Source organism: Plectropomus leopardus, chromosome 10 (genome assembly GCF_008729295.1).
Source record: "Plectropomus leopardus isolate mb chromosome 10, YSFRI_Pleo_2.0, whole genome shotgun sequence".
In the NCBI taxonomy this organism is placed as follows: Eukaryota; Metazoa; Chordata; class Actinopteri; order Perciformes; family Serranidae; genus Plectropomus; species Plectropomus leopardus.
The window spans coordinates 34,778,966-34,803,631 of NC_056472.1; the positions used below are offsets into that span (position 1 = coordinate 34,778,966).

Here is a 24,666-nt window from a genome sequence, read left to right on the forward strand (position 1 = left end):
GTTGCTGTTGAGGTCTCTCTCCAGTCTCTGCTGGTGTCTCCTCTGAGCCTCCTTGATGCCAGCTCTCAGTCATGTTGTTTATAACAAGCTGCAGGTCGACTCGGAGGACTAACGAGCCGCCGAGAGCCGATTGACGAGCCGCTCTCAGGTGACCTCATTAACTCACCTGATACACTGACCGCCTGCTGCCCAGCAACACACAAACACACGCACGCACGCACGCACGCACACACACACACACACACACACACACACTCACACACTGAAATGGCTCTGCTGTTTATTTTAGTCTGTGATGTTTTTTAACCCTTTAACACCTGAGGCGTCATCAGTTTTCCTGCTGCCGCATTTACAATAATTGTGGAGAATTGAGTATTTAAAGCCCAAATGTGACATTTTATAACCCTAAACATGAACATTGTCCAAAACACTGTTGAGACATTAAATTGTGATAAAGTGAAGAAATGTGAAGCTCCAACACACCACATACATATGTAACTTTTTTTTTTCTTTAAAAACCTCTGATGATTTTTTTTCAGTAATTTTTTGGCATTTTTTTTTCTTTCAAAAGTTTTGAAATGTAAAGAAGTCATGCCTTCTTAAACCACGGCCTGCGGAAGGCATGTTTTTTTTTGGTGATAACCAAAAATTACACCATCCATCACAACCTGTAACTGTAAAAACAGGAATCATCTTTGGATTTTCAGATTTCCAAAGGTCTTTGAACACATCAGGTGGGACAAATGGAAAAGAAATTTGTCCCTAAACGTCCCTTCGTCCCCGCAGGTCTATCAGAGAGCACAGCAGGCGTTCTGGTTTTGTGATAAATTTATTTGGTTTCTGTGAGTAACTACAGTCGTAGTGTTCTCATACATGACATTTGCAGTTCATCAAACTGATATATATTTATAAAAATTATAATCTACATACATCTAATACAAAAACAAACCAGTCTAGGAGTGCGTCCACGGCTCGGTTTAGTTGTAAGATCGGTGAGAAATTAAGTGAAGGAGATCTCCAAGAAGACGGATGCTCAAATGATAATATTAGAATTATGAATCTGTGCATTAAATAAGTCTAAAAATAAAACATTCTGAAAAACAAACAACCACCAAACACACGTCAGGCCCGGGTACGATGGATCACACGCAAACACACGCCGGTGAGCTCCGAAAGAAGCTTCTTTGGGTTCTGCTCGAAAAAAAACCAAAAACTTTAAATATAAATGTTATAAAGCACAAACAGCTGGAATGTGACCAAAAAAAAAAGTTAAAGACTTCGACATCAGCGTGAACATAAACGACTCGCCAAAGACGCCTTAAAATCACAACCACACACATGCACAGAGGGGTCAAAGGTCGCCTCAGGCTGCTGGTCAATAAAGTTCCCGCAACATTTCTGATCGCCTCCTGAAAGCTCAGCGGGAAATATATTTAAACCTTTTTATGATCAAACACGACGTCTTGTGACTCTGAGAGTTTTTTCTTCTTTAAAATAAAAAACAGAAATTGTTTGATTTGTGTATCAAATTCAGCTAAAAGGAAATAAAAATATGTGAACTCAGAATTATGACTTCCTGTGATCATAAAATGAAAGAAATACATACGTTCAAAACACGTGCTTTGATTTTTATAAATCTCAGGCGTGTCAGAGCTCAGGCGTGTCAGAGCTCAGGCGTGTCAGAGCTCAGGCGTGGAGTGTCCATAGCTTTAAAACTCTGTGAGCTTTTTCAATACTGAGGGAATTTTGGGGGTGTTTTAACAAAATTAGGGAGATCGTCCTCACATGCTCACAAACATCTTTTTAAGGCAGCCAAAAAGTCTAAATGACTTTTTTGTGTAATGTTTTGTGGTCTTGGTCTTGGTCTCGGTTGCTTTAAGGCGAGTGGCGAAAAGATGGCGGTGATGTCATCTGATGACGAAGTCAGAAATACGAAAACGAGGAGAAAAAAGTGCTCAAACAGAAGAAACAAACAGACACATCCAGCTTTTCTCAGCCGCAGACAGAGTAGCTCCATTATACACTACACTGGGTTATTGTTATATAATTTATCACCATCATCATCACCATCGTCATCATCTGAAGCTGAAGATCCACAGCGCTGCGTCACTTTAAGGCTCTGGCTTCACTGTAACTGTGAATGTTGCTGCGTTCCATTGCACTCGGAAAAAAACGACCCCTGGAAAAGTATGATGGAACGGCCGTTCAAGTCGGAATTCCAAGTCGGAAATTTGGGCACGATCCATGTAGGCCGAGTCGGTGGAACGGGCGTCACAGGAACATGGCGGCACTCGGTGAATGGAGAGCAGTTACTTATTCGTCCATTTTAACTCATATGTTGTGTTTGTGTTGTGAAACGTACGGAAGCCCTAAAAGGACATCTTTCTATAAACAAACATACAAAAACATCAGCTGATCACTCACCAAGAGGAGGATGCCCCCGTCTCCGACACTAATGAGGTAAGTTGAGTCCATTTTTACGTGTTTTGTGCTTTTGCAGCTCTGAGGATATTATTTATGATCACCAGCCTGATGTTGTTTTATCACCAGAAAATGATGTCGTTATCTCCACAAAACGAGAAAAATAAGTCGTGAACTCGAGAAAAACAACCAGAAATATTTCGTCATCATGAGAAAACAGAAAATAAAATGTGTAGAAGGGTGTCCTTTTAGGGCTTCCGTAGAACATGCTAAAAAAGTTTGGCGTTTCCACTCAGCTGACATGTGTTTGAATGAATGCTTGTGTCAGCCTCCTCCTCCTCCTCCTCCTCCTCCTCCTCCTGTCAGCCTCCTACATCAGTGAATCTGCATAAGATCTAAAAATCCAAAATAAAACTTTTCTGTGGGAGGCGGGGCTTCTGCTGCTGTGGTCGCTCCGGCGTCCATGTTTTCGCGAGCTGATGCACCTGAACGCATTTAGATCAGAAGTCAGAAAAACCGACACAAAATTATAGACATCCGACTTACAATGGAACGCAGCACATGAAGCTCCTCATCACTCCTCCTTCGTACCTTCCTCCTCCTCCTCCTCCTCACCTGGACTCCCACAGGGAGCAGGTCTGTCTTCACGGTTAAACAGACTGCTGAAGCCCTGCGCCCCAAAAACAACAACTCCAGCTCCCAGGAGCCTCTGCTCAAACAGCACGTGTTTTAATCCACAGTCGGATAAAATATTTACATTTTTGGATAAAACTATTATTATTTTGTTTCATTCAACAACTACAGCTCCCATAATCCTGCTGCTGTCCAACACATCCTGGGAGCTGCGGTTTTTAAATGTTAACAGATTTCTTTAGCAGATTCAAAAAAATAATAATAATTTGCATCAGTGTTTACGAGCTGGCTGTTTAACTCTCCGTCACCAATTATTGAAACGTTTTTTAGACTTGAAATCAGCTGATCACAGCATGGCTTTACTACGGGGCGCATGGCATCGACTGAATGAAATAACAAAAAAACCAACAACTCGTCAAATCAATGAAACGTGTCTCATTTGTCTGCTGTATAAAATCATTCGGCAGTGTGTCAATGAGAAAAACTGCATTAATGTGTCAAGTAAACCATCATTTATTGACGATCCCTGAGTCGTCCTGCAGCGGTTACACGCGCGTTGAGACGTTTGCATGCGAATATTTACGCCATCCTCATTTTTAAGAAAGATTCATATTTCTGGATGTCTCAGCGCGAGATGGAAGTAAACACAGATTAACTGTGTCTCATCCTGTGTTTATCGATGATTGTGAGATCCTGAACTCAAAATGACGAAATCTTTTCTCATAATTACGATAAGGTGTCTTTGTTTTTTTAGGTCAGAAGATGCAATGCGCCTCCGAACTCCACATGAGGTTAAAATGATGACGAGATGTCAGTCTGATCCGAGACAGAAACCAACGTGTCCTGTTTCAATTACTCGTCTTTTACGGCAAGCAAACTGAGACAGGAAACCGACCAATGAGCAGAGGCTCACCTGAGAGGGGCGGGGCTTCTGTTCTCAGGTGTCAGGTGGGTGGAGTTTAGTTTGACCATCACTATAGAAGATTACAGGTGTGTTTGAAACCGTTCACTCACGCTTCTCTGTGTGTATTTAATAGTGAACTATATCCGGAATAACAACCAGATTTCCAACGCTACGCTGGAAATACACGACCGCATTGCATTGTGGTACACGAGAGTAAACTGTAGGGTACATTGTAAGTGCACTCAGATTTGCTGTGCATTGTGGGTATTTCATAGTGCACTATATAATGGATGAAACTAACCGCTGAGAGTTCAAACACACTCTGTAGTGCAGCATTTCTGTGACGGAAACGTCTTCAAACACAGCTGATGTTTGTGCTGTTAGGTGTGACATCATCACGGACCCCGCCCACCTGCTCCTCCAATCACAGGCTGTTAATTCTGGGTTAGTACTTCCTGCTCAGGTCTGACAGGTTGCAGGAGCACCTCCTTCTCCTCCCCCTTCTCCTCCTGTGGGAGTCCACACCGACACTGCTTTATTCCTCCTCTTCCTCCTCCTCCTCCTCCTCCTCCTCCTCCTCTCCGCCCATCACCTCCACCAGCAGCTCGGCGGTGCAGGTCGCCTCCCCCAGACTGTTGACCGCCTTCACCGTGTACTTGGCGTCATCATCACCTGAAACCTATAGATTTAAATCAGCAAATATCAGAACTGCCAGGGGACAGTCTCAGCGGCCCCATACATGTCTCTAGGATTCAGGACATTGGGGTCTTAGCTAGGACCTCTGCCGGGGGTGTGGGGGCTCTATTTTGATACTGTTTTATGCACTTTGGCACCTAATGGATACTGAAAGTACATAAACAATTCACAGTGTCAATCACCTTATTTTAATTGAGAATTAAAAAATGGTTGGGGGGCCACCTGGCACCCTATCGGAGGCCAGATTTGGCCCATGGGCCATAAATTGAGTATCACTGCTTCAGTGTAATAAAGAGACAGTACACACAATTTACTAACTTAAAAAAGGAGAATTTAGTGTTAAATTTCTCTTTAAAGCTGCTCATAAGTATGGTGCGTTTTTTTGTGTAATCCAGCGATGTCCTGATAAAAGCTGATGCAGGTGAGTGACACGTTGGATGGCAGCATCATGACTGACAGGTGGAGAACACTGGAACAGGGACCGCCCTCCAAATGGTTCCCTTCATCCTTTTCCAACAGGAAATCTGTGTCTGCTGAAAGCGTTACCTCCTCACAGGCATCATGTATGTGTGGGGTACCACAGGGCTCCAGTTTAGGACCACTTTGATTTGAATTTACTGCCTTTGAGCCACTTTATCAACATGATATTTCATTGAGATGACACTCTGAAGCTGCTGAATTACCCCTGATGACGCCTTCAGCTACAGTTTGACTTTAACCCTAAGGACGGATTCTCTGAGTCTGAGGAGATAGTTAAGGGCAGGAGGTCACGGTAACACAGAACACACTGAACAATAAATGACCTCTGACCTCTGAAATAACCAGACTGCAGTTTCCCTCTTCATCATAGTCGATCTGGAAGTGTCTGGTCTCTTTGATCGGCTGGTCGTCTTTGTACCACACCACCTCTGGGTCAGGGTAACCTACAGGAACACGCAGTAATCTTTATTAGACAAACATTGTGATTACGTCTATTTGCAGTGTGTATTTATTTCTATTTGCTGTGTATTTGTGTGTATCTGTTGTATACATGGTGTGGTACCTTCGATCTTGCAGTCGAAGCGAGCGGCGCTGCCTTCAACCACCTCCACGTCTTTGATGACAGAGCTGAAAGTTGGCTTACACTCTGTCTTCTGCTCGTACTCCAAACACTCCAGGAACTGGTTATCCTCTGAACACACACACACACACACACACACACACACACACACACACACACACACAATGTAATAAAATGTCATGTTGTAATAAAAACACAATCACTGAATAATGTTTTCCGTCAGTCTGTACCTTCCGTTGGTGAGCCCTTCTTGGCGCTGACTCCGGCCATCATGGCCATGGACGACAGTCTGCCGATGGCTCGAACAGCGTGACCTGTTTTCTGCCACAGAAGAAGAAACGGTCCCTTCCTGTACCATCAGCTGTACCATCTATTTTTACTCTCATAACATTTTAAGATCTTTTAAACTTTTCCTTTCCTTTGTCAATATGCTGCGTCGTGTTGTCAATATTCTGACTTGTTGCGAAAACACTCATGATGTGAATGTGCTGCATCATATTCTAAATATGCTGTGTCATGCTGTAAGTATGCGGAGTCATGTCTCTGTCCTCATGTTTACCTGCCATTTCCTCCTCAGGATGTATTTCTTCATCCTCTCCTTGGAGAGCTTCTTGGCCTTCATGGTGTTGGTGTCCTGCTTCAGCCAGGTGTGTTCAAAACACTGAGCACAGGTGAGCCGAGCCCTGACACACACACACACACACACACACACACACACACACACACACACACTCAGGCTTTACGTGTAAACATGTTATTATCCAATCAGAGCAGCAGACAGGTTTGTGTTCGTACTTCATGTCTTTCTTCAGCAGGTTGGTGATGAAGTCTTTGGCGGTGTCTGAGATTTCGTCGAAGGCCTCGTCCTCAAAGTCCCAGGAGGCTGAGGTGACGTTGGACAGCGTCTCATTATCATTGTCCCCCATGAAGGGAGACAGACCGCTCAGCCTGAGAGGAGGACAAACACAAAAAACACTAAACCAGACTAACCAGACTGAACAAATCTATGGATAAATATAAGTACTAGCTCCAGCTAAAGCTAAATTAGCTACTGATGACAAGTGCAGCTTGTTATGCTAAGTTAAATAAAGATAAACTAAATTACTAAAGTAAAGGATTAAACAAAAATAAAACCAATTCTTTCTGATTCGCTTAGCTAAGATATAAGAATCCTAACTAAAATGAAGTGATGCTATCCTGAGATTAGGGGTTAGGCTAAGCTACATAATGTTAAAACAAAGGGCTAAAGAGCTAAAGACGCGCTAAAGACGCGCTAAAGACGCGCTAAAGATGGGATAAAGATGACCTAAAGGCGGGCTAAAGACAAGCTAAAGATGAGATGAAGACGAGCTAAAAACAAGCTAAAGGCGGGCTAAAGATGAGATGAAGGCGAGTTTAAGGCGGGCTGCAGATGAGTTGACTGAGCAGCTGCGCGGCGTTGGTTGGACTCACAGGATGTAACAGATGACTCCTATACTCCACATGTCGGTGGGATAACTAATGGCTTCGTAGTTGATCACCTCTGGAGCCACGAACTCTGGAGTCCCAAACAAAACCTTAAGAGTTCCTGCGTTTTCTGTTCAAGGACAAAAAGAAAGAAGAGTCAGTAATAATCAGTAATAATCAATGATTACTGGGCTGGCTACTTCAGGACATCTCAGGCTCAGCTACATGCTAATGCTATCATTTTAGCACACCTAGTCGGCGTGCGAGGCCGAAGTCAATGAGTTTGATCTTGCTGCCGGTCTTGTTGACACACATGATGTTCTCGGGTTTGAGGTCGAGGTGGACGATGCCCTGTTTGTGGATGAAGTTGACACCGTCGATGATCTGCAGCATGTATTTGATCACCTCGCGCTCCGTCAGCTCGAAGTCCTCATCGATGATCCGCTCAAACAGCTCGCCACCTGAGATCCTGCACAGCAACAACACCTGGTTACCACGACAACTGGGGGTATTGAAGAAATAAAGTTATTTTGTGTTCATTTAAGTACGAATTCTTGAGCTACGGTGACCTCTGACCACCAAACTCTGATCGACTCTGTGTTCAAGTCCAAGCTGACGTTTGTGCCAAATTAAAGACAGATTCCCTCAAGCTGTTTTTGAGATATCACGTTCAGAAGAATGAGACAGACGCAAGCTCACAGCGACCTTTGACTTTTGATCAACAAAATCTAAAAGCTATCATAAGCATGGAGGCACGATAAACTGAACGTACTGAATAAATCAAATCTTTAGCGTTCCTCTGGTGGCTAAAACAAACATTTTCCAAATTAAAATGCAATCTGCTGTTTATAACCATAAACAAAACTCTCAGAAATGAAAATAAAACACAGATGTGCTGTGAAAAAGGTCTGTTCCTTTTTTTAGTATCTGAAGTATCGAAGCTTCAGATTAAAATGGGCAATCCTACAAAATAAGAGTGTGAATGTAAACAGATTTTTATCTGGTCGGCAGATACTCAGTGTTTTTCCTTCAGTTGTTTATCAAATGTGTTCCTCCCTGTTTATCTGCTTAACGAGATGAGACTGCAGCTCTGCTGAAAACTCAGTTAAATATTTGACAGGATCAGCTGATAAAGATTCGTTCTGACCGTGTGTTTTCGGAGCAGTCCCTCCATTACAGATCTATAATTAGCAGACAGGAAATAGCTGCTCTCATTCCTCTCATAGTTGGCCACAAAATTATTTTCCGAAGATCTCAGAAAGAAAAACATCTCATCTGTGTTTCCACATCAAACTGCTCACAGATCAGCTGCAGCTCCACATTATTAAAATAAAAACACATCAAACTGCTCACAGATCAGCTGCAGCTCCACATTATTAAAATAAAAACACATCCCTACTCTGCAGGTAATAATAAGTTATTGATTATGTTTGTTATGGACTTCTTTGATCAGGTTTTATATTGATTGGTGGTCTTAAACTGAAAAAAATGACTCCTCTAAGGCCCATTAATAAACCTGTTCTCATTTAATGTGTGCAAAAACTTGAGTATAAAAACTGCGAGTTGAGTTGTACTGAGGATTAAATAAAACAGAAAAAACATGTTGATCGGGGAGCTTTAGAGGAGCTGTTAGTACCTTAAACTAGTACTCGCAGTACTGTAGTAAATGGACTTAAAATCATTTTTCAAAATAACCGCTGTGTTGTTGAGAGTAATGGTGACGTACATCTCGAGCACCATGACGATGTCGGACTTGCCCTCGAAGGCGTCGATGCACTGCACCAGTTTGGGGTGATGGAGGCTGTTCATGATGCCGATCTCCTGCCGGACGTTCTCCTTCTCCTTCGCCGAGTACGCCTTGATGAACTTTCCCGCCCAAACCTTCTTCGTCGCCTTCTCCACCAGTTTGAACACCTGGCCGAACTTTCCCCTGTCACACAAACACAACACAGGTGTTAGTGCACAGGTGAGGACCGCTGCGAGCTTCAGCACCGGCACAAACAGAGCTGCAGTCTGGGGGCTCGGGCTGCAGCGCTTTGAGTGCGTGTGATGAATTTGGAGAGCGCAAATGAAACGGCAGAGCTCAAAGTCGCACCAGCTGCTTCCCGCTCAGCCACAGAGAGAGGGCGGTGTCATTGTTATTGTTTACAAACATACGTGACATGTGACACGTATGTCACATGTCACACTAGAGGCCCTTGCTGTTGTGTTTAACCTCTTTAGTTTCCGTGATGCCGGCATGGCGTCTAAAATCACATTCTGGAGACACATGATGCCGCCGTCTGATTGGTTCTGTGAAGACGAGACTTCAGAGAGACTCTGTGGAGACGCTCAGTGGGGGACAGAGGTGCATTATGGGTGTATATTGTGAGTGGGCGGAGCCTTACGTTCCCAGCCGCTCCTCGACGTCGTACAGCTCCTTCACCTTCACGTCTGTCCTGATGGTCACGTCTCTGTAGTCGGGCTCCTTCTCTGAGTCTGAGAGCACACAGGTCAGAGGTCAGAGGTCAGAGGTGATGTCACGTCCTGTTCTGTCGTCGACATTTATACGTAGACGCCGTAGCCGGGGTTTTCAGATGCGTAATCACGGTCGCCATCTTGTGCCGGGGCTTCTGAGCGCCGGACAGACGCTGCCTGACTGTACAGGCATCAGGACTGATCGGTTTTTGTTTTTGTGTGTTTTTATGAATTTGAATGAATTAAATCTCGCGGATCTCGATCACCGACAGTGACGATCATCCCTCAGTCATAACGTGAGTATTACCTGCAGCTCTGCGCAGGATACACCACACACGGGGGGGCAACCCAAAACGTAAATGAGCTCATCAGTGTGTTCAAAATTTTGAGAATATATGTATATACATATATATACACACATGTATATACACATACTCAGAGAATACTAATATTCTCCAATATTTAATATCTACATAAGATGAAATATTTCGGTATGAAAACTTGAATTTGTATTATAAATACGTGTCTGCCATTTGTAACAAATCAAACAGCTTGAAAATCGGTTTATAATTCAGAGAGTTTTGATGGTGTTAAATCGTTGACCTCTGACCTCTGCCTCCACTGTCTAATGCACAGAGTAAGCCCGGCGGCGAGGGCGGCGTCTGCGTATAAATGTCCGTGCCGTTGTGTTATGCTGTAAAGAGGAAGTCGTACCTTCGTCCTCCTCCTCTGCCTCGGCCTCCTCCTCTGTCAGACGGAGCAGACGGCAGCCGTTAGTTCAGTTAGTGTCTTTGGTCACATTCACACTCAGTTTACTGGCTTCAGTTACAGACTCTTAGTGCTGATTAGTTCTGGATCTCTGGACCAGGATCTGGATCTGAAAGGAGGTTCAGTCAGTTAGTTTTACTCACCATCGTCCACCAGTCCGACAGTTACGGGTTCAGACTCGGCGCTCGGCTCTCCGACTCCGTAGATGTTCTCTGCCCGGATACGAAACTTATACTGACGCTCTGGAAGAAGGTTCTAGAGACAAACACAAACTGTAGTTCAGAGACACCGTGGACACCTTTTCCGTCCCTCTCTTGGGCCCCGTCTACACGCTGACAGATATTTGTTCATCACCAAATTTATCACCATTTATCAGCCAGAAACTGTAAAAACAGAAATTTAGATTTAATTTTCAAACAATCTGAATTCAATCAATCAATTTGTGTTATGATATTTTTCCCTCCGTTTGGAAAAAAAGTCTGTCCATGCAACCTTTGCTTTAAAAATGTCTCCGTCCACACCTGGACGCCAAAATGACTCCACGTTTCGCCGGGCCGAAAGCCGGTGATATTACGAGTCACAATACATCAGATTCTAGAGGAGAAGAGTCTGAGCGTGACGAAAGTTCACTTTCATTCTTCACACATTAACAATTAAAGAAAGAATAAATATTAGATATCTCTTCATTTAGAGATATTTGATACCTCAAAATCAACATCTCTGAGGTCAAGAACCTGAGGTGCTGTTTGATACTAACTCACCTGTATGTTGTAGGAGGTGCTGTTTGATACTAACTCACCTGTATGTTGTAGGAGGTGCTGTTGCAGGACACCAGGTGTTTCCACGTGTTGTCCACAGAATCCCAGATCTCCAGATTGTAGGACTGCACGGCGCTGCCTCCGTCGTAGGTCGGTCCGTACCATGACAAGGTCAGACTGGACCGCCGAATGTCTGAGGCTGCAGGGACCTTTGCTGGGGGGTCGGGTTTATCTGAGGAGGAGGAGGAGCGGGGGAGGTCATTCAGGTGAATCAAGGACCACACAGCAGAGGTCATGTAGGCATGAAAGGGTTAATCCTCCAAGGGAGACGGTTACTGTACAAACTGAAACATAAAGACTACAAAATGTTTTAATGAAGACAGTGAAAATGGCCTAAATCAGCTGTTTTTATACGTATTAATGTGTCCAAAATCAGCTGTTTTTATACGTATTAATGTGTCTAAAATCAGCTGTTTTTATACGTATTAATGTGTCTAAAATCAGCTGTTTTTATACGTATTAATGTGTCTAAAATCAGCTGTTTTTATATGTATTAATGTGTCCAAAATCAGCTGTTTTTATACGTATTAATGTGTCCAAAATCAGCTGTTTTTATACGTATTAAGGTGTCTAAATCAGCTGTTTTTATACGTATTAAGGTGCCTAAATCAGCTGTTTTTATACGTATTAATGTGTCCAAAATCAGCTGATTTAAAAAAAATCAAAATTAAAACTTTTGGTAATAATAAAAAAAATTGGGCAATTTTATTTATTTATTGTAAATTTTGGGTCATTTTTAAAGAAAACATGCCTCCAAACCAGCAGGCCCACCAAAATAAAAATCCCTGAAAAGACATCAGAAACTAAAAGACAGAAAAAGAAATCAGATTTTTTCAATGCTGGACTGTTGTTTTGTAATTGAGTATTTTTACCACGTGGTTGTAGTACTTTAAGAAGAGAATAGGATCTGAATACCTCCTCTAAATCTGATGGTGTATGGTGAATATTTGTTAAATCTGTTTTGCTGTGTCAGTCTGAGTCACAGCTGCTGCAGGTTTAGTCTGTAAGTTCAGTCGTCACCTGTGATTTCTGTACGTGTCGTATATTTTCATGTTGGTCTGTTTCTGGTTGCAGACGTCGGTCCCGGCCGTGTCCAGCAGCCACGGCTCCCTGCTGGCGGTGGTTCCTGGTGTTTTGGGTCTGGTGGCGCTCTCTCCGGAGACGGACGCCTGCGGGAACCCGTGGAGGGCCGTCCACTTCTGCCAGGTAACCCCGCCCCTCCGATCGCTGCTGAAATAATTTTATTCCATTCAGACCTTTAATGGTACTCACTCAAAACTGAGCTAACGTTTAAAGCAGAGATACTCAACCTACGGCCCGTGGGCCAAATCTGGGCCTGACAGGGTTCTGAGTGGCCGCTCAGCCATTTTCTAATTCACATGAAAAATGAGTGAGTCAACGTTTAAAATCTGAGAAACATCCTGAAAACCTAAAAATGTCCTTATATCCTACATATGTCCAAAAATCCTTGAAACATCCTACAATCCCAGAAATATCCTAAAAGAAATCCTAAAATTGTCCTGAAATCCTAGAAACATCCTGAATTCTGAAAAAAATCCTAAAATCCCAGAAATATACAAACAATAATCCTGGAGGAAACATTCCAAAACCCCGAACGTCCTAAAATCCCAGAGCCATGTGTGAGGCTGCTACGACTGACCCCTGGTCTCCCTGTCATTGTGCAGAGTGACCCCTGGTCTCCTGTCATTGTGCAGAGTGGCCCCTGGTCTCCTGTCATTGTGCAGAGTGGCCCCTGGTCTCCTGTCATTGTGCAGAGTGGCCCCTGGTCTCCTGTCATTGTGCAGAGTGGCCCCTGGTCTCCTGTCATTGTGCAGAGTGACCCCTGGTCTCCTGTCATTGTGCAGAGTGGCCCCTGGTCTCCTGTCATTGTGCAGAGTGACCCCTGGTCTCCTGTCATTGTGCAGAGTGGCCCCTGGTCTCCTGTCATTGTGCGGTGTGGCCCCTGGTCTCCTGTCATTGTGCGGTGTGGCCCCTGGTCTCCTGTCATTGTGCAGAGTGGCCCCTGGTCTCCTGTCATTGTGCAGTGGGGCCCCTGAGCTGAGGTTTGAGTGTCTCTGCAGTAGAGTTGAGTAGTGGGGACGGGGACAGACAGAGGAGACGTGTCTGTGGTCCATCAGTGACGCTGAGACATTTGTATTTTTCAGGAGCTGATTTCCACGTTTCAGCTGCACAGTTTTGACATCAGGACTCCGTTCAGACAGATTCTGGCCTACAGACAGTGGAAGACTGAATCTGAGGTCACTGCTGCAGCTTCACGCTGATCCCAGACCAGTTTACACACTCGCAAACAAACAAACAAACAAACAAACAAACCCCTCTTGTCTGCAGGGATACCAGATCATGAACGTCCTGCTTGCGGCTTTTAAAGGGAACGTCCAGGCCCTGAGGAGGTAACAGTACAACATTATACAACCACTTTGTGTTTTATATATATATGTATATGCAGATATACATATATATATTTTCCCTAGATCTCCATATAACGAGCTAATTATGGTGTTAAAACTAACAAACAAAAACAGCAGCTGATGGTCAGTTGGTTATGAAGTCTTGGTTTCTTTAAAAAGTTCTAGCAGTTTTTTTTTTTCTTCTAACATTTTTGGTGAATTTTAAAAAAAAAATTTGGGTGATTTTTTAAAAATCTTATTTTCTCTTTATTTTTTGGCCATTTTACTTGTTCAAATGGCAACTTTATTTTTCTTTACATTTTTGGGGGGACTGTTTTCTAGCCTTTAAAATTTGTTGGGATTTTTTTTTTTATTGGTGATTTTTTTTGGTCATTTTTTGGTGATTTAAAAAGAAACTTTTGACAATTGTTTTCTTTCAAAATATTGAATTTTTGGAATTTTGTTTTTCTTTTTTCCTTTTTCTTGGTCATAAATAATAATTGAAAAACATTGATTTCTGAGGATGAAGCAGTGGCTTCTTCTGTGGTTGTCTGCAGGTACTTCCTGTCTGGAGTCGATGTAAACGCCGTCGATTATGACGGCAGGTCGGCTCTGCACGTGGCGGCCGCCGAAGGTCACGCTGAGGTCATCCGCTTCTTGTTGGAGAACGCCGGAGCAAACCCCGCCCTCAGGGACAGGTGAGGTGATGACGAGCAACTCCAAAAGAAATAACATGCAAACTTGTGAGAAATTAGTTAAAAATTAAATGAAAATGACCTTAAAATAAGCAAAAACATAATAAAATTAACAAAATAAATACATTTTAATCATTTTATTTTTTTCTATTTTGAAACATAATTCATCGTTTTTTTTTGTGGCATCATGACAAAAACCTAGCATATAAAGGGTTAAAATTCATAAAAATGTTATATTTATGATTGGGACTGATGTTGGTTAAAAAAAAAAAACTTAATGAATTAAAAAATAATTTTAATGTATAATGTTTTTTAAAGTTTGGTTTTGAAAAGGAGAGTGTGTGATGTTAAAGTGGCACTAAAGGGTTAAAACAGAGCATCCGAAGCTCTGTTTACAGTTCAGATGTAAATAAGCAGCAGCGACTCAGAAACAGATGAAATATTCAAACAGCAGCTCGGCGTCGCTCGCGTTAAAACACCCACCGACTCTGTGGACAAAACCAAAAGGACCAAATCAGAGTTTTCAAACCAAAATGTCTCCAGTCAGTGAGCAGGTGGACATCCACTGTCCCCTCAGGTGTCTCCGTCCTCACCTGCAGCACCTTCATCGTCTACGTGTTAATGTAGTTCTGTCTCTCCACCAGGTGGGGGAGCTCTCCTCTGCAGGAGGCCAGGAGGCACAACAAGGAGGCTGCAGTCCAGCTGCTGCAGGGATCCACCTGACCCCCAAACTGACCCCAAAACTGACCCCAAAACTGGCCCCCAAACTGACCCCAAAACTGGCCCCAAAACTGGCCCCAAAACTGGCCCCCAAACTGACCCCCAAACTGACCCCAAAACTGACCCCAAAAAACTGGCCCCCAAACTGACCCCAAAACTGGCCCCAAAACTGGCCCCAAAACTGGCCCCCAAACTGACCCCAAAACTGGCCCCAAAACTGGCCCCAAAACTGACCCCCAAACTGACCCCAAAACTGACCCCAAAACTGGCCCCCAAACTGACCCCAAAACTGGCCCCAAAACTGGCCCCAAAACTGACCCCCAAACTGACCCCCAAACTGGCCCCAAACTGGCCCCAAAACTGACCCCCAAACTGACCCCCAAACTGACCCCAAAAAAACTGGCCCCAAAACTGGCCCCAAAACTGACCCCCAAACTGACCCCACAAAACTGACCCCAAATCTGGCCTTGTAGGAAAAGTTATCTTGATAACTTTGAATCTAAACAAACAGAAACACATGATTTCTGAAAACATGACAGAATTTCCCCAAATAAAACATCATTCCTCAAAACGCTACATTTCTGAAAAAAACTTTCCTCAGTTATGACATTTCCCAAAACATTTCAACCTTTTTCCTAAAACACACCAACATTTCCCAAAACAACGTAACATTTCCCAAAACAGCATAACATTTCCCAAAACAATGTAACATTTCCCAAAACAACGTAACATTTCCCAAAACAGCATAACATTTCCCAAAACAATGTAACATTTCCCAAAACAACAACGTAACATTTCCCAAAACAATGTAACATTTCCCAAAACAATGTAACATTTCCCAAAACAACAACGTAACATTTCCCAAAACAACAACGTAACATTTCCCAAAACAACGTAACATTTCGCAAAACAGCGTAACATTTCCCAAAACAACGTAACATTTCCCAAAACAACGTAACATTTCCCAAAACAATGTAACATTTCCCAAAACAGCGTAACATTTCCCAAAACAACGTAACATTTCCCAAAACAAATGTAACATTTCCCAAAACAATGTAACATTTCTGTTATTATGTTAATGTTTAAGCGTTTTTTTTTTCATGTCATGATAACCTCTTCAAACAGGGACAAATGTAAATAAATTCGTTTTTATTCAATAATAAATCAATGAACCATCGATGAACCTGTACACATGCAACATACTCAGAAGCACTCAGATCTTTTAATGCAGTAAAAGTACTACTACTATAGAGTAGAAATACTATCTGCCTCCTTCAGCCGATGGTTAATATTCTGCTCAGCTTCCTCCGTGGTGACGAGGAAACGCTGCCCTAGGATCAGCTGCTTTTTATTTTTTTAATAAAACAGTTTCTTCTTTCTGAGGACTGACTGGTTTCTGCAGACTCTCTCACACACTGAAAACTGAGAATAAGTGTTTCTTCCAAGGAAATTTTGTAAAAAAAAAAAACCAAAACAAAAACAAAAGTTTTTAAAAATATATAAACTAGCTGTTTATGATATTGAAAGTTTCAGTTTTGATTTTGATAATATTTTTTTTTAATTATTTTTTTAAAAAAAGAATAGGTGCAAGAGCTTGTTCTTGATCAGAAGAGGGGATGTTTTTTTTGTTTTGTTTTTTTCCCTCCTCAAAACTACAAATATTCCTGACTTTTGTCCTTGAGCCTCTGAGTGACTGTCGACCCCACATGATGTGTTCAAGGACCATCAGAAATGTGACAATCCAATGACAATTTCTGTTTTTGTAGTTTCTGGCTGAGACAGATTATGTTGTTTTGGTGATTTTTGATTTTGGCGGACACATTTGTGGTTTGGAAGGCACGTCTTCTTTAAAAACAAAAATCGAAAGGAAAAAAAAATCAGCAAACATTTAAAAGAAAAAGAAAATTGACAAAAGTTTTTAAAGATAAGCAAAATTTTCTGACAAAAAAAGTCAAAAAAGTTACGAGGAAAAAAATATCAACATTTTTTAGAGATCACCACATTTTAAAGAGAAATAATTAATTCAAATTCATAGAAAAAAAAGTCACAAAGTTTGAAAAAAAAAAAACATTGCTGAAAAGTTTTTAAATGACCAACAATTAAAAACAACAAAAAAAATTATTTTCCTTTTTTTTTTAAATGTTGGTGATTTGGAAAAAAACCCGTTTGGTGATTTGATTTTCTTCAAATCTTTTGGGCCCCAAATTTCCTCAAATCCCAGAGAAGCTCTCTGCTGTCGGAAAAGACACATTTTCTTCTAAATAAACACAAAAACATGAAACTGTAAAATATTTTCTCATTTTATTTCATTTCTTTTTTTTTTTTGTCATGGAGTAACTTCCTCTTTTGATTATTTTTTTGATTATTATTTGTGATTGATCATGAATATTGATCAGATGAAGTTTTCTGAATCAGTCTGAGAGTCAAGCTGAAAAAAGACTGGGACCGGAAGTCTGGTACGTACCTCCACAATAAAAGTGTAACCAGTTTTGTATTAGTTAAATTATTTCATGTCAAAAATGTGAAAAACATAAAGAAAATGTTTTTGATCAAATTATTATTTTAGACCTGTGACATAATTACATAATCACTCAATCAAGACATAAACTTTAGGAACTACTTTGATAATGTGATTATTTTTTATATAAAAGTTTTTTTTAATTACATTCAAACATATTTGGGTTTGAGGCAAAACAAGTTTGAGGACATTAATATGGATAAGGGCACTTTTTTTGTTTGTTAAACTATGAAGAAAATAATCATATTGAAGTGATAATGAGAAAAGAAGAGATTATAATTGTTATTAATTATAAAATGGTTACCTCTGTTCCTGACATGTTTGAGATCCCATTAAATTTAGAGGGAAATTAGATCTGAGAGGTTTTAGTTGAGGGTGCGGCTCTTGTGGTTTTTGTCAGAGTTAATATTTCTGCACTATATCATGTTTCTACCCTGAACCCTAAACGCCCTAAAATCTTTGAAATGTCCTAAAATCCCCCAAATGTCGTAAAACCTTAGAAACATCCTAAACCCCTAAAAACGTCCTAAAGTCCTAAAATTTCCTAAAATCCTAAAAATGTCCCAAAAACCTGGAAATGTCCTAATATCCTGGAAATGTCCTGAAACCCCCCAAGATGTCCTAAAATCTCAGGAATGTCCTAAAGGAATTCCTAGAAATGTCCTAAAATTGTGGAAACATGTTTGGGGCTGCTGTGACTGGCCCCTGGCCCCCCGTCATTTAGCATAAGTGGCCCCCAAACACAGCAGGTTGAGTCACACTGTTTAAATGTTAAGTCTTCTTCTTTTTTTTTTTAATTGAGTGAGCATTAGTGGGAGGAGCCTGAGCTCTGAGGTCTGATGTCGTCATCGCTGCGTCTCTGTGATTTTTGTGAACGACACAAAAACTTTGAAGTGTGCAGCAGGACTTTTACTTTGAAGGCTGAGACAGGAAGTGTGAGCGGGCTGCTGATCAGCTGCAGATCTGAGATCAGATCTCTGATGTTTGAACCAGCTCGGGTGTCAGACTGCGGCTCACACACCGCGCACTGCAAACTGCTCACTGATTGTGTGTTTGTTTTTTTGTTTGCGTGATTGTTTGTGTGATTGTGTGTGTTTGTTTGCGTGATTGTTTGTTTGTTTGTTTATTTGTTTGTTTGTGTGTGTGTCGGAGCGCCGCTGCGTGCAGACTGAGAGCCGGATGATCCGGAGGTGAGCCGGGTCTGAGCTGCGGGTCTGAGCTGCGGGTCTGAGCCGGGGAATGAGACGCTTCGGGCGGCGCTGAGCTGGCTCTGGCCGGCCTCTGTGCGGCGGATCGGGACCGGCGGATCGGGACCGGCGGATCGGGACCGGCGCGGCTGCAGCGGTGAGTCCTCACAGCGAACACGACAAAACATACCGACAGCTGAACCTGCAGTTTAAAACATCTCTGCAGAAAACACAACTTATTTCGACGCTTTGAGACTGAAGCTCGCTCTGGAGCAACAGGTCCGCGCGCACAGTCAGGCTGGCGGAGGTGAGCAGGGGCGTTTCTTCCGTCAGAGGACCGCGGGGGCTTTAGCCCGGAGCGCTGCAAAAAATATCTACGATCTACAATATCTACAATCATACAATTCAATTGTTTTAAAGAGAACATGGTGCTGATTTTTTTCTTTTATAAGTTTTGTCAGTTTTTCTTTCTTTGTAATTTAAAAAAAACTTTTGGCAAATGTTTTTTCTTTACATTTAAAAAAAAATTTTTTTTTTGCTTTGAAACTTCAGGCGATTTTTTTCCTTTTAAAATGATCGGTCATTTGTTTTCTTTAAAAACGGTTGGCATTTTTCTTTAAAATGTTTTCAATATTTTTTTCTCTTTTATACTTTTCTTAAATTCTTCTGTGATTTTTTTTCTTTATAACTTTTTGGTGATTTGGCACCTTATGTAAACAAAGTACAAAAACAATTCTCAGTGTGAATCACTTTATTTTGATTGTGTATCAGTCGGTGGTTTGGGGGGCCACTCAGCACCCTGTTGGGGGCCAGATTTGGCCCTCAGGCCACAAGTTGAGTATCAGTGATATAAAGTATTCAGCTCTCGTCACGGCTCCGTTCTGCGGTTTTCTTTCTGTCTCTGTTCCTGTTGATCAGCGCGTGCAGGAAACGTGACGTCAGAGTTTTCTGTCAGAAAAAGTTTCCGTGATCTTAAACGTGAGGTTTTGGCTCCTGCGTGGAGCCGCCACGTTCAGCAGGCGTAGAGGGAGACATCTACCACAGAAGAAGAACAGCGAGAGAGCCCGCCCCGCCTTCTCTGACCACATGAGGAGAAAAAGACCAGAATGCACTGCAGCGACGGGACGGCTCGCACTTTGTGACTCACACATTGTAGACTAAAAAGAAAACAAAAAACTCTCTGATCTTAATTTCACCATAATTTCAGACGCAAGCTTCTCCACTAATTATAGTATTATCCCATGGCATTCTGGGAAACGTAGGAACCAACAGACACAGCCGAAGCACGAAGGTCACGGACAGATGATGGTGGTTTTTTTAACAGTTTAAAGCAGATTTAAAAACACAAAAAATACAAAGATGTCAAATGAAATCAGATTTTTCTTTATGGTGAAATAATGAAGCCAATTACTATCTCACAACAAACAAACAAACAAACAAACAAACAAACAAGCAAAGACACTGTCTCAACACGGCACAGTCAAAATTCAACATGCATTAACCCTCTGTGCTGCTTTCAGACGCCTTTCACAAGTATTTAACCCTTTGAACTCTGGGCAAAATGGTACAATTTCTTTTTATAAATATGAAAAAAAACAATGAGCAACTTAGTAAGAAATATTCCACAAACTGCAGGAAATTAGTACAAACCCTAATTCCAATGAAGCTGGGACGTTGTGTAAAACGTAAATAAAAACAGAATACAGTGATTTGCAAATCCTTTTCAACCTATATTCAATTGAATACACCACAAAGACAAGATATGTAATGTTCAAACTGATAAACTTTATTGTTTTTATGCAAATATTCACTTGTTTTGTGGTCATTGTCTTGTACTTTTTGAATACTTTCTTGACAATGTTTCAGTCTTTTCTCTTGCTGCTCTTTGCCGTCTTCACGTGTTTTTGAGAGAAAAATCAAGCCATTGTGCTCTGATTTTTAAAGGGTTAAACCTTTGAAACTGTGACGGACACCAGCTTTCTTGTGCTGCATTCAGACGCCTTTTAAGTGCATTTAAATCTTTGAAACTTGAGCAAAAAGGTGTGATTTCTTTTTCAAAGACGTGCAAAAAAGACGATGAGCCACTTTGCAAGAAGTGTTCTGCAAATTGCAAAGAAATAGTAAAACTTTAAATTAAACCTGAAGAGGAAAAGAGAGATATAGTGGAAATATTGGGAAAAAAAGCAAACAAAACAAAATAAAATATTAAATAATAATAATAATAAATTTTATTAATTATAATAAAATATTTAGTTATTTTTTGTAAAACTGCTCATTGCCTCCTTGTGTTGTTGAGGGGCATCATGCCGCTGTGCTCAGGTCTGAAAGGGTTAAAAATGGCAAGTGTAAACTGATGTTCTGAGTTTTGTTGTGAAATGTGTCTTTGACGTCAGTTGGTCTCTGTCCTGTTTTTCTGCTCTGATGGCTGTGGGATCAAAAATGTCAGTTTGAATGGGTTTCAATGGAGCATTTTTTTGGACCTGAACAGTCTGAATGTAACTATTTAGTTTCCACAGTGTATTTTAGACTTATTGTAGGAGCTGAGCTGCAAATTCACTGATTACACTCAAATACACAATCTGGACTACATTTAGGACACATGCATCAACACACACACACAGTTATCACAACAGGAAGAAGAAAAGAGACTAAAAAATGAGACTAAAGGCCCTAAAGGGTTAAAAAATTAGTTTCAGGAGGTTTCCTCGAGTAGAGAGACGCATTTAAAGTTGATTTGATCGAGTCGAGCTCAGTCTGCTTTGTCAGGTGACCTGCTGGATTTTGATGGACAGGTGCTGATCTCCGTGTCCACAGAGACGCCGGCTCCTGGTTTGCTTCCTCTCTCTTTGTTTTTGGCTAAATGGAAAAATCTACAAAAATGACAGAAGGATCTCAGCAGCCCCATACGTTTCCAGGATTTCAGGACATTTCTTTCCCCTTTGAGGACATTTCTTAGATTTGAGGACATTTCTAGGACTTTAGTGGAAATTGGAACCTGATCTCAGATTTCAGCTGTTTCTCAGGACATTTCAAAACCTTTGACATTTTGACTGATTTTGAACATTTAGGAACGATAGCATTCAATTAAAAAACTGTTGTGTGACAAACGTTATTTGAAGTGTGATAAAACACAGAAATCATCGCAGCGTGACGTGGCGGTGAATCTGTGTGAGAGTCAAAAAGCTTTTTCATGACGACTGAAGTCCGTCTGAACTCCACATCACAGACTGATGGACGTCTCAGTGACCGAAAACATTTTTTGATGATGGCGGGGGATTGACCTTTTTTTTGAAAAGGTGACTGATTTTTGATGGTCTAAAGATGGGTTGTCAGGTTGTTTGGTGAAGGCTACACACACACACACACACACACACACACACACACACACACACACAGTCACACACACAAAGAAAAACCTTTGGCCCAATTTTTTGAAGTTTTATCAAGCAGCTCAAAACTCGATCATCGTCTCGAAACGTGGCACAAACACATCAGCAGAAATGAGATTTGTAATGACTCACGTGTGTCATGACAGGGACTCCAGTTGTGTGTGGGAAACTTTCACACTGTTTGTGCACAGAACTTTAAATAACAAACACACACACACACACACACACACACACATTTTTCAAACGTGACGAGACATGCTGACTCCACACCTTTTTCTGTTTTTTCAGACTGCTGAGATGTCAATTTTTGGTTTTTTTTTTTTTTATATAGTATTTTTTTTGACTATTTTTCCACACGGTGAGCCGTCACAGTCACTGTAGCTGCTGATCACTGACATATATCCCAGACTGTCAGCAGCTACACTCACACACTGACATATCCCAGACTGTCAGCAGCTACACTCACACACTGACATATCCCAGACTGTCAGCAGCTACACTCACACACTGACATATCCCAGACTGTCAGCAGTACACAGCTACACTCACACACTGACATATCCCAGACTGTCAGCAGCTACACTCACACAATTGACATATTTCAGACTAAAAAAATTTACACTCACACACTGACATAAACCTGTCAGCATTTCAAAACTGGGTTAAAATTTACAAAAATGAATTTAATGATTTTTTTTTATTTTAATGATTACACTGATGTTTGAATTAAAAAAATCTGTCAAAAAAGAACAATTTAAAAAAAATATATTTTGATGTATGACCAGTTTTTTTTAAGCTTGTTTTAAAAAAAATCTGTGCATTAAGGGTCAATCACAGTTAAACAATTTTTTCAAAGTTTTTTGAATTTGATTTTTCAGAGTTATTGACAGTTTTGCCTGAAGTTTAAAACGCAATAAAAGCTAAGTAGCATGAAAATCAGATTAAAAAAACCTTAAGTTTTCGAAAAATTTATTGAATTTTGCAGGTTGCAGAGTCAGATTACGGTGCAGAGTTTTGTAAAAAAGAGGACGTCGAAAGTCAGAGACTGTTTATTCAGTGTGAGTTCACCTTCTCGCTCTCTGCATGTACAAACACTCAAAAACAAAAAAATGTGTGTGTGTTTGTGTTGAATGTCAGCACGGTGAAAATCTCTCATGGTCAAATCAGAAGTGTTTAAGTAGACACATTCAAAACACTTCATTCAGCAACCCAGCCCGCGTTTACACAAACTGGTTCTGTTAGATCCCAAAGCCACCTGGGCGTCACTGGAGTTCAGTCAGAATGTGCAAAGGTCACTGCAGCCTCAGAGTCCATGAAACTGTGAGTGAAGAAAAAGAAGAAAAGTCCTGTCCCCTGTTTACATTAAAAAAGCAGCTGTTTTGCAGAGCAGAGACAGCGAGACATTGAACGTCTCATTTGTGTGTCAGATGTTTTTTTTTTTTCAGTAGACGCTCGACTGAAAAATTTTTCTGCCTGCTTCATGTGAAGCTTTTAGTGAAGGTTGAAGGCTGCTGCAGTTGGATCAGCAGCTTCCACTAGACCTTAGTATTTTCAACAGAAACCTGAACACTTTACTGAAAAGTCAAACTGAGACTTTCTGACACCCACAATAAGATCTGGCCCAGATTTTGTTTCCCTTGGAGCTGAAAGTTTGTGGAAACATTTTCTAATGTACAGTATAATTTAAAAAAAAAAAAAAAAAAATAAAAATAAGTTTTTTTTTTTTCAGTCTTTTTTTTAGTCTCAATCTAATGAGGTGTGATATTTTCAGTGTATAAAATCAAGTTTAGGATCAAATTAGATTTTATCCTTTGTATTTTTGATGTAAAGAGTTTAAAAGTTTATCAAATTATCAACTTCAAATCCTGAAAATGTGTTCACCCTGTGTTGTCAACCACTGAGCCTTTTAGTGTGTTTGATCAGTCCTCCTGTGGGTTTTCAGTTTTCAGGAAAAGTTTTCAAGGTTGGATTGGTCCTGAAATACTGGACTTTTTAAAGAAACAAACATTTAAATTTTTTCACATAATTTATAGCGTGATTGAAAATCAGTCTGTTGTTTAAATTGAACCTGCATATTTTTTTGGAAATAAGCATTTGCTTCAAACTCTGCACAATCTGTTTTTTTTCCCTCTGTGTTGTTGTGTAGTCCCTTTGTAAAAATTGACCCTCTTCTGGTCCCTCTGTTTTTGTCTGTTGTCACCATCCTGAAGTCCAGTGTGTCCAGTGTCCCTCTCTGTGGTCCCTCTGTGTGGTCCTTGACTGTGTCTCTGACCTCTTGAGTCAAGAACCTGTTGAAGATCAGTGTCCCTTGTGCAGACTGTTTTCAGCTCTGCTGCAAATCCCTCTGTCCGCCTGACTTGAGCTCAGCTTAAATGTTTGCTCATCAGACTTGTGATTCACACTTCATGTCTCCTCACGAGTGTCCCTTCAGTGAAGAGACTTTGATGACATGTCAGAGAAAGTTTCCCACGGAGCAGAAATTACAGACAGGTGGCAAGGTCATTGACGAAAAAAAACAGACTAAATAATGACAGACAGTAAAGTTG

The 24,666-nt window shown here is 41.2% G+C and overlaps 2 protein-coding genes across 2 annotated transcripts; one reads left to right on the plus strand and one right to left on the minus strand.

Moving 5' to 3' along the window:
* Nucleotides 1-813: 813 nt before the first annotated feature.
* Nucleotides 814-11,574, minus strand: mylkb (myosin light chain kinase b). Its single transcript, XM_042495325.1, has 13 exons — nt 11,185-11,574; nt 10,529-10,640; nt 10,332-10,364; nt 9,548-9,638; nt 8,887-9,090; nt 7,412-7,629; nt 7,167-7,290; nt 6,510-6,662; nt 6,274-6,397; nt 5,945-6,035; nt 5,697-5,825; nt 5,465-5,577; nt 814-4,637 (listed from the first exon to the last, which is right to left on the minus strand). Exons 1-13 carry the CDS (start codon nt 11,437-11,439, stop codon nt 4,494-4,496), a joined length of 1,791 nt encoding a protein of 596 aa, XP_042351259.1. The 5' UTR covers nt 11,440-11,574; the 3' UTR covers nt 814-4,493.
* A 679-nt stretch (nt 11,575-12,253) lies between these two features.
* On the plus strand, nt 12,254-15,072 carry LOC121948671 (glutaminase liver isoform, mitochondrial-like). The gene is made up of 5 exons (XM_042494070.1): nt 12,254-12,409; nt 13,369-13,461; nt 13,553-13,614; nt 14,169-14,309; nt 14,951-15,072. Exons 1-5 carry the CDS (start codon nt 12,254-12,256, stop codon nt 15,027-15,029), a joined length of 531 nt encoding a protein of 176 aa, XP_042350004.1. The 3' UTR covers nt 15,030-15,072.
* Nucleotides 15,073-24,666: the final 9,594 nt, after the last annotated feature.

Excerpts from the sequence above, each read along its gene's own strand:
- mylkb (XM_042495325.1), bottom strand. The coding sequence starts at position 11,439 with ATGACCTCTGCTGTGTGGTCCTTGATTCACCTGAATGACCTCCCCCGC. Across the intron at positions 10,641-11,184 it reads GCACCTCCTACAACATACAG|AACCTTCTTCCAGAGCGTCA; the intron begins GTGAGTTAGTAT and ends GTTTGTCTCTAG. Across the intron at positions 6,663-7,166 it reads GGAGTCATCTGTTACATCCT|GCTGAGCGGTCTGTCTCCCT; the intron begins GTGAGTCCAACC and ends TCCTCCTCTCAG.
- LOC121948671 (XM_042494070.1), top strand. The coding sequence starts at position 12,254 with ATGTTGGTCTGTTTCTGGTTGCAGACGTCGGTCCCGGCCGTGTCCAGC. Across the intron at positions 12,410-13,368 it reads GGGCCGTCCACTTCTGCCAG|GAGCTGATTTCCACGTTTCA; the intron begins GTAACCCCGCCC and ends TGTATTTTTCAG. Across the intron at positions 13,462-13,552 it reads AGTGGAAGACTGAATCTGAG|GGATACCAGATCATGAACGT; the intron begins GTCACTGCTGCA and ends TCTTGTCTGCAG.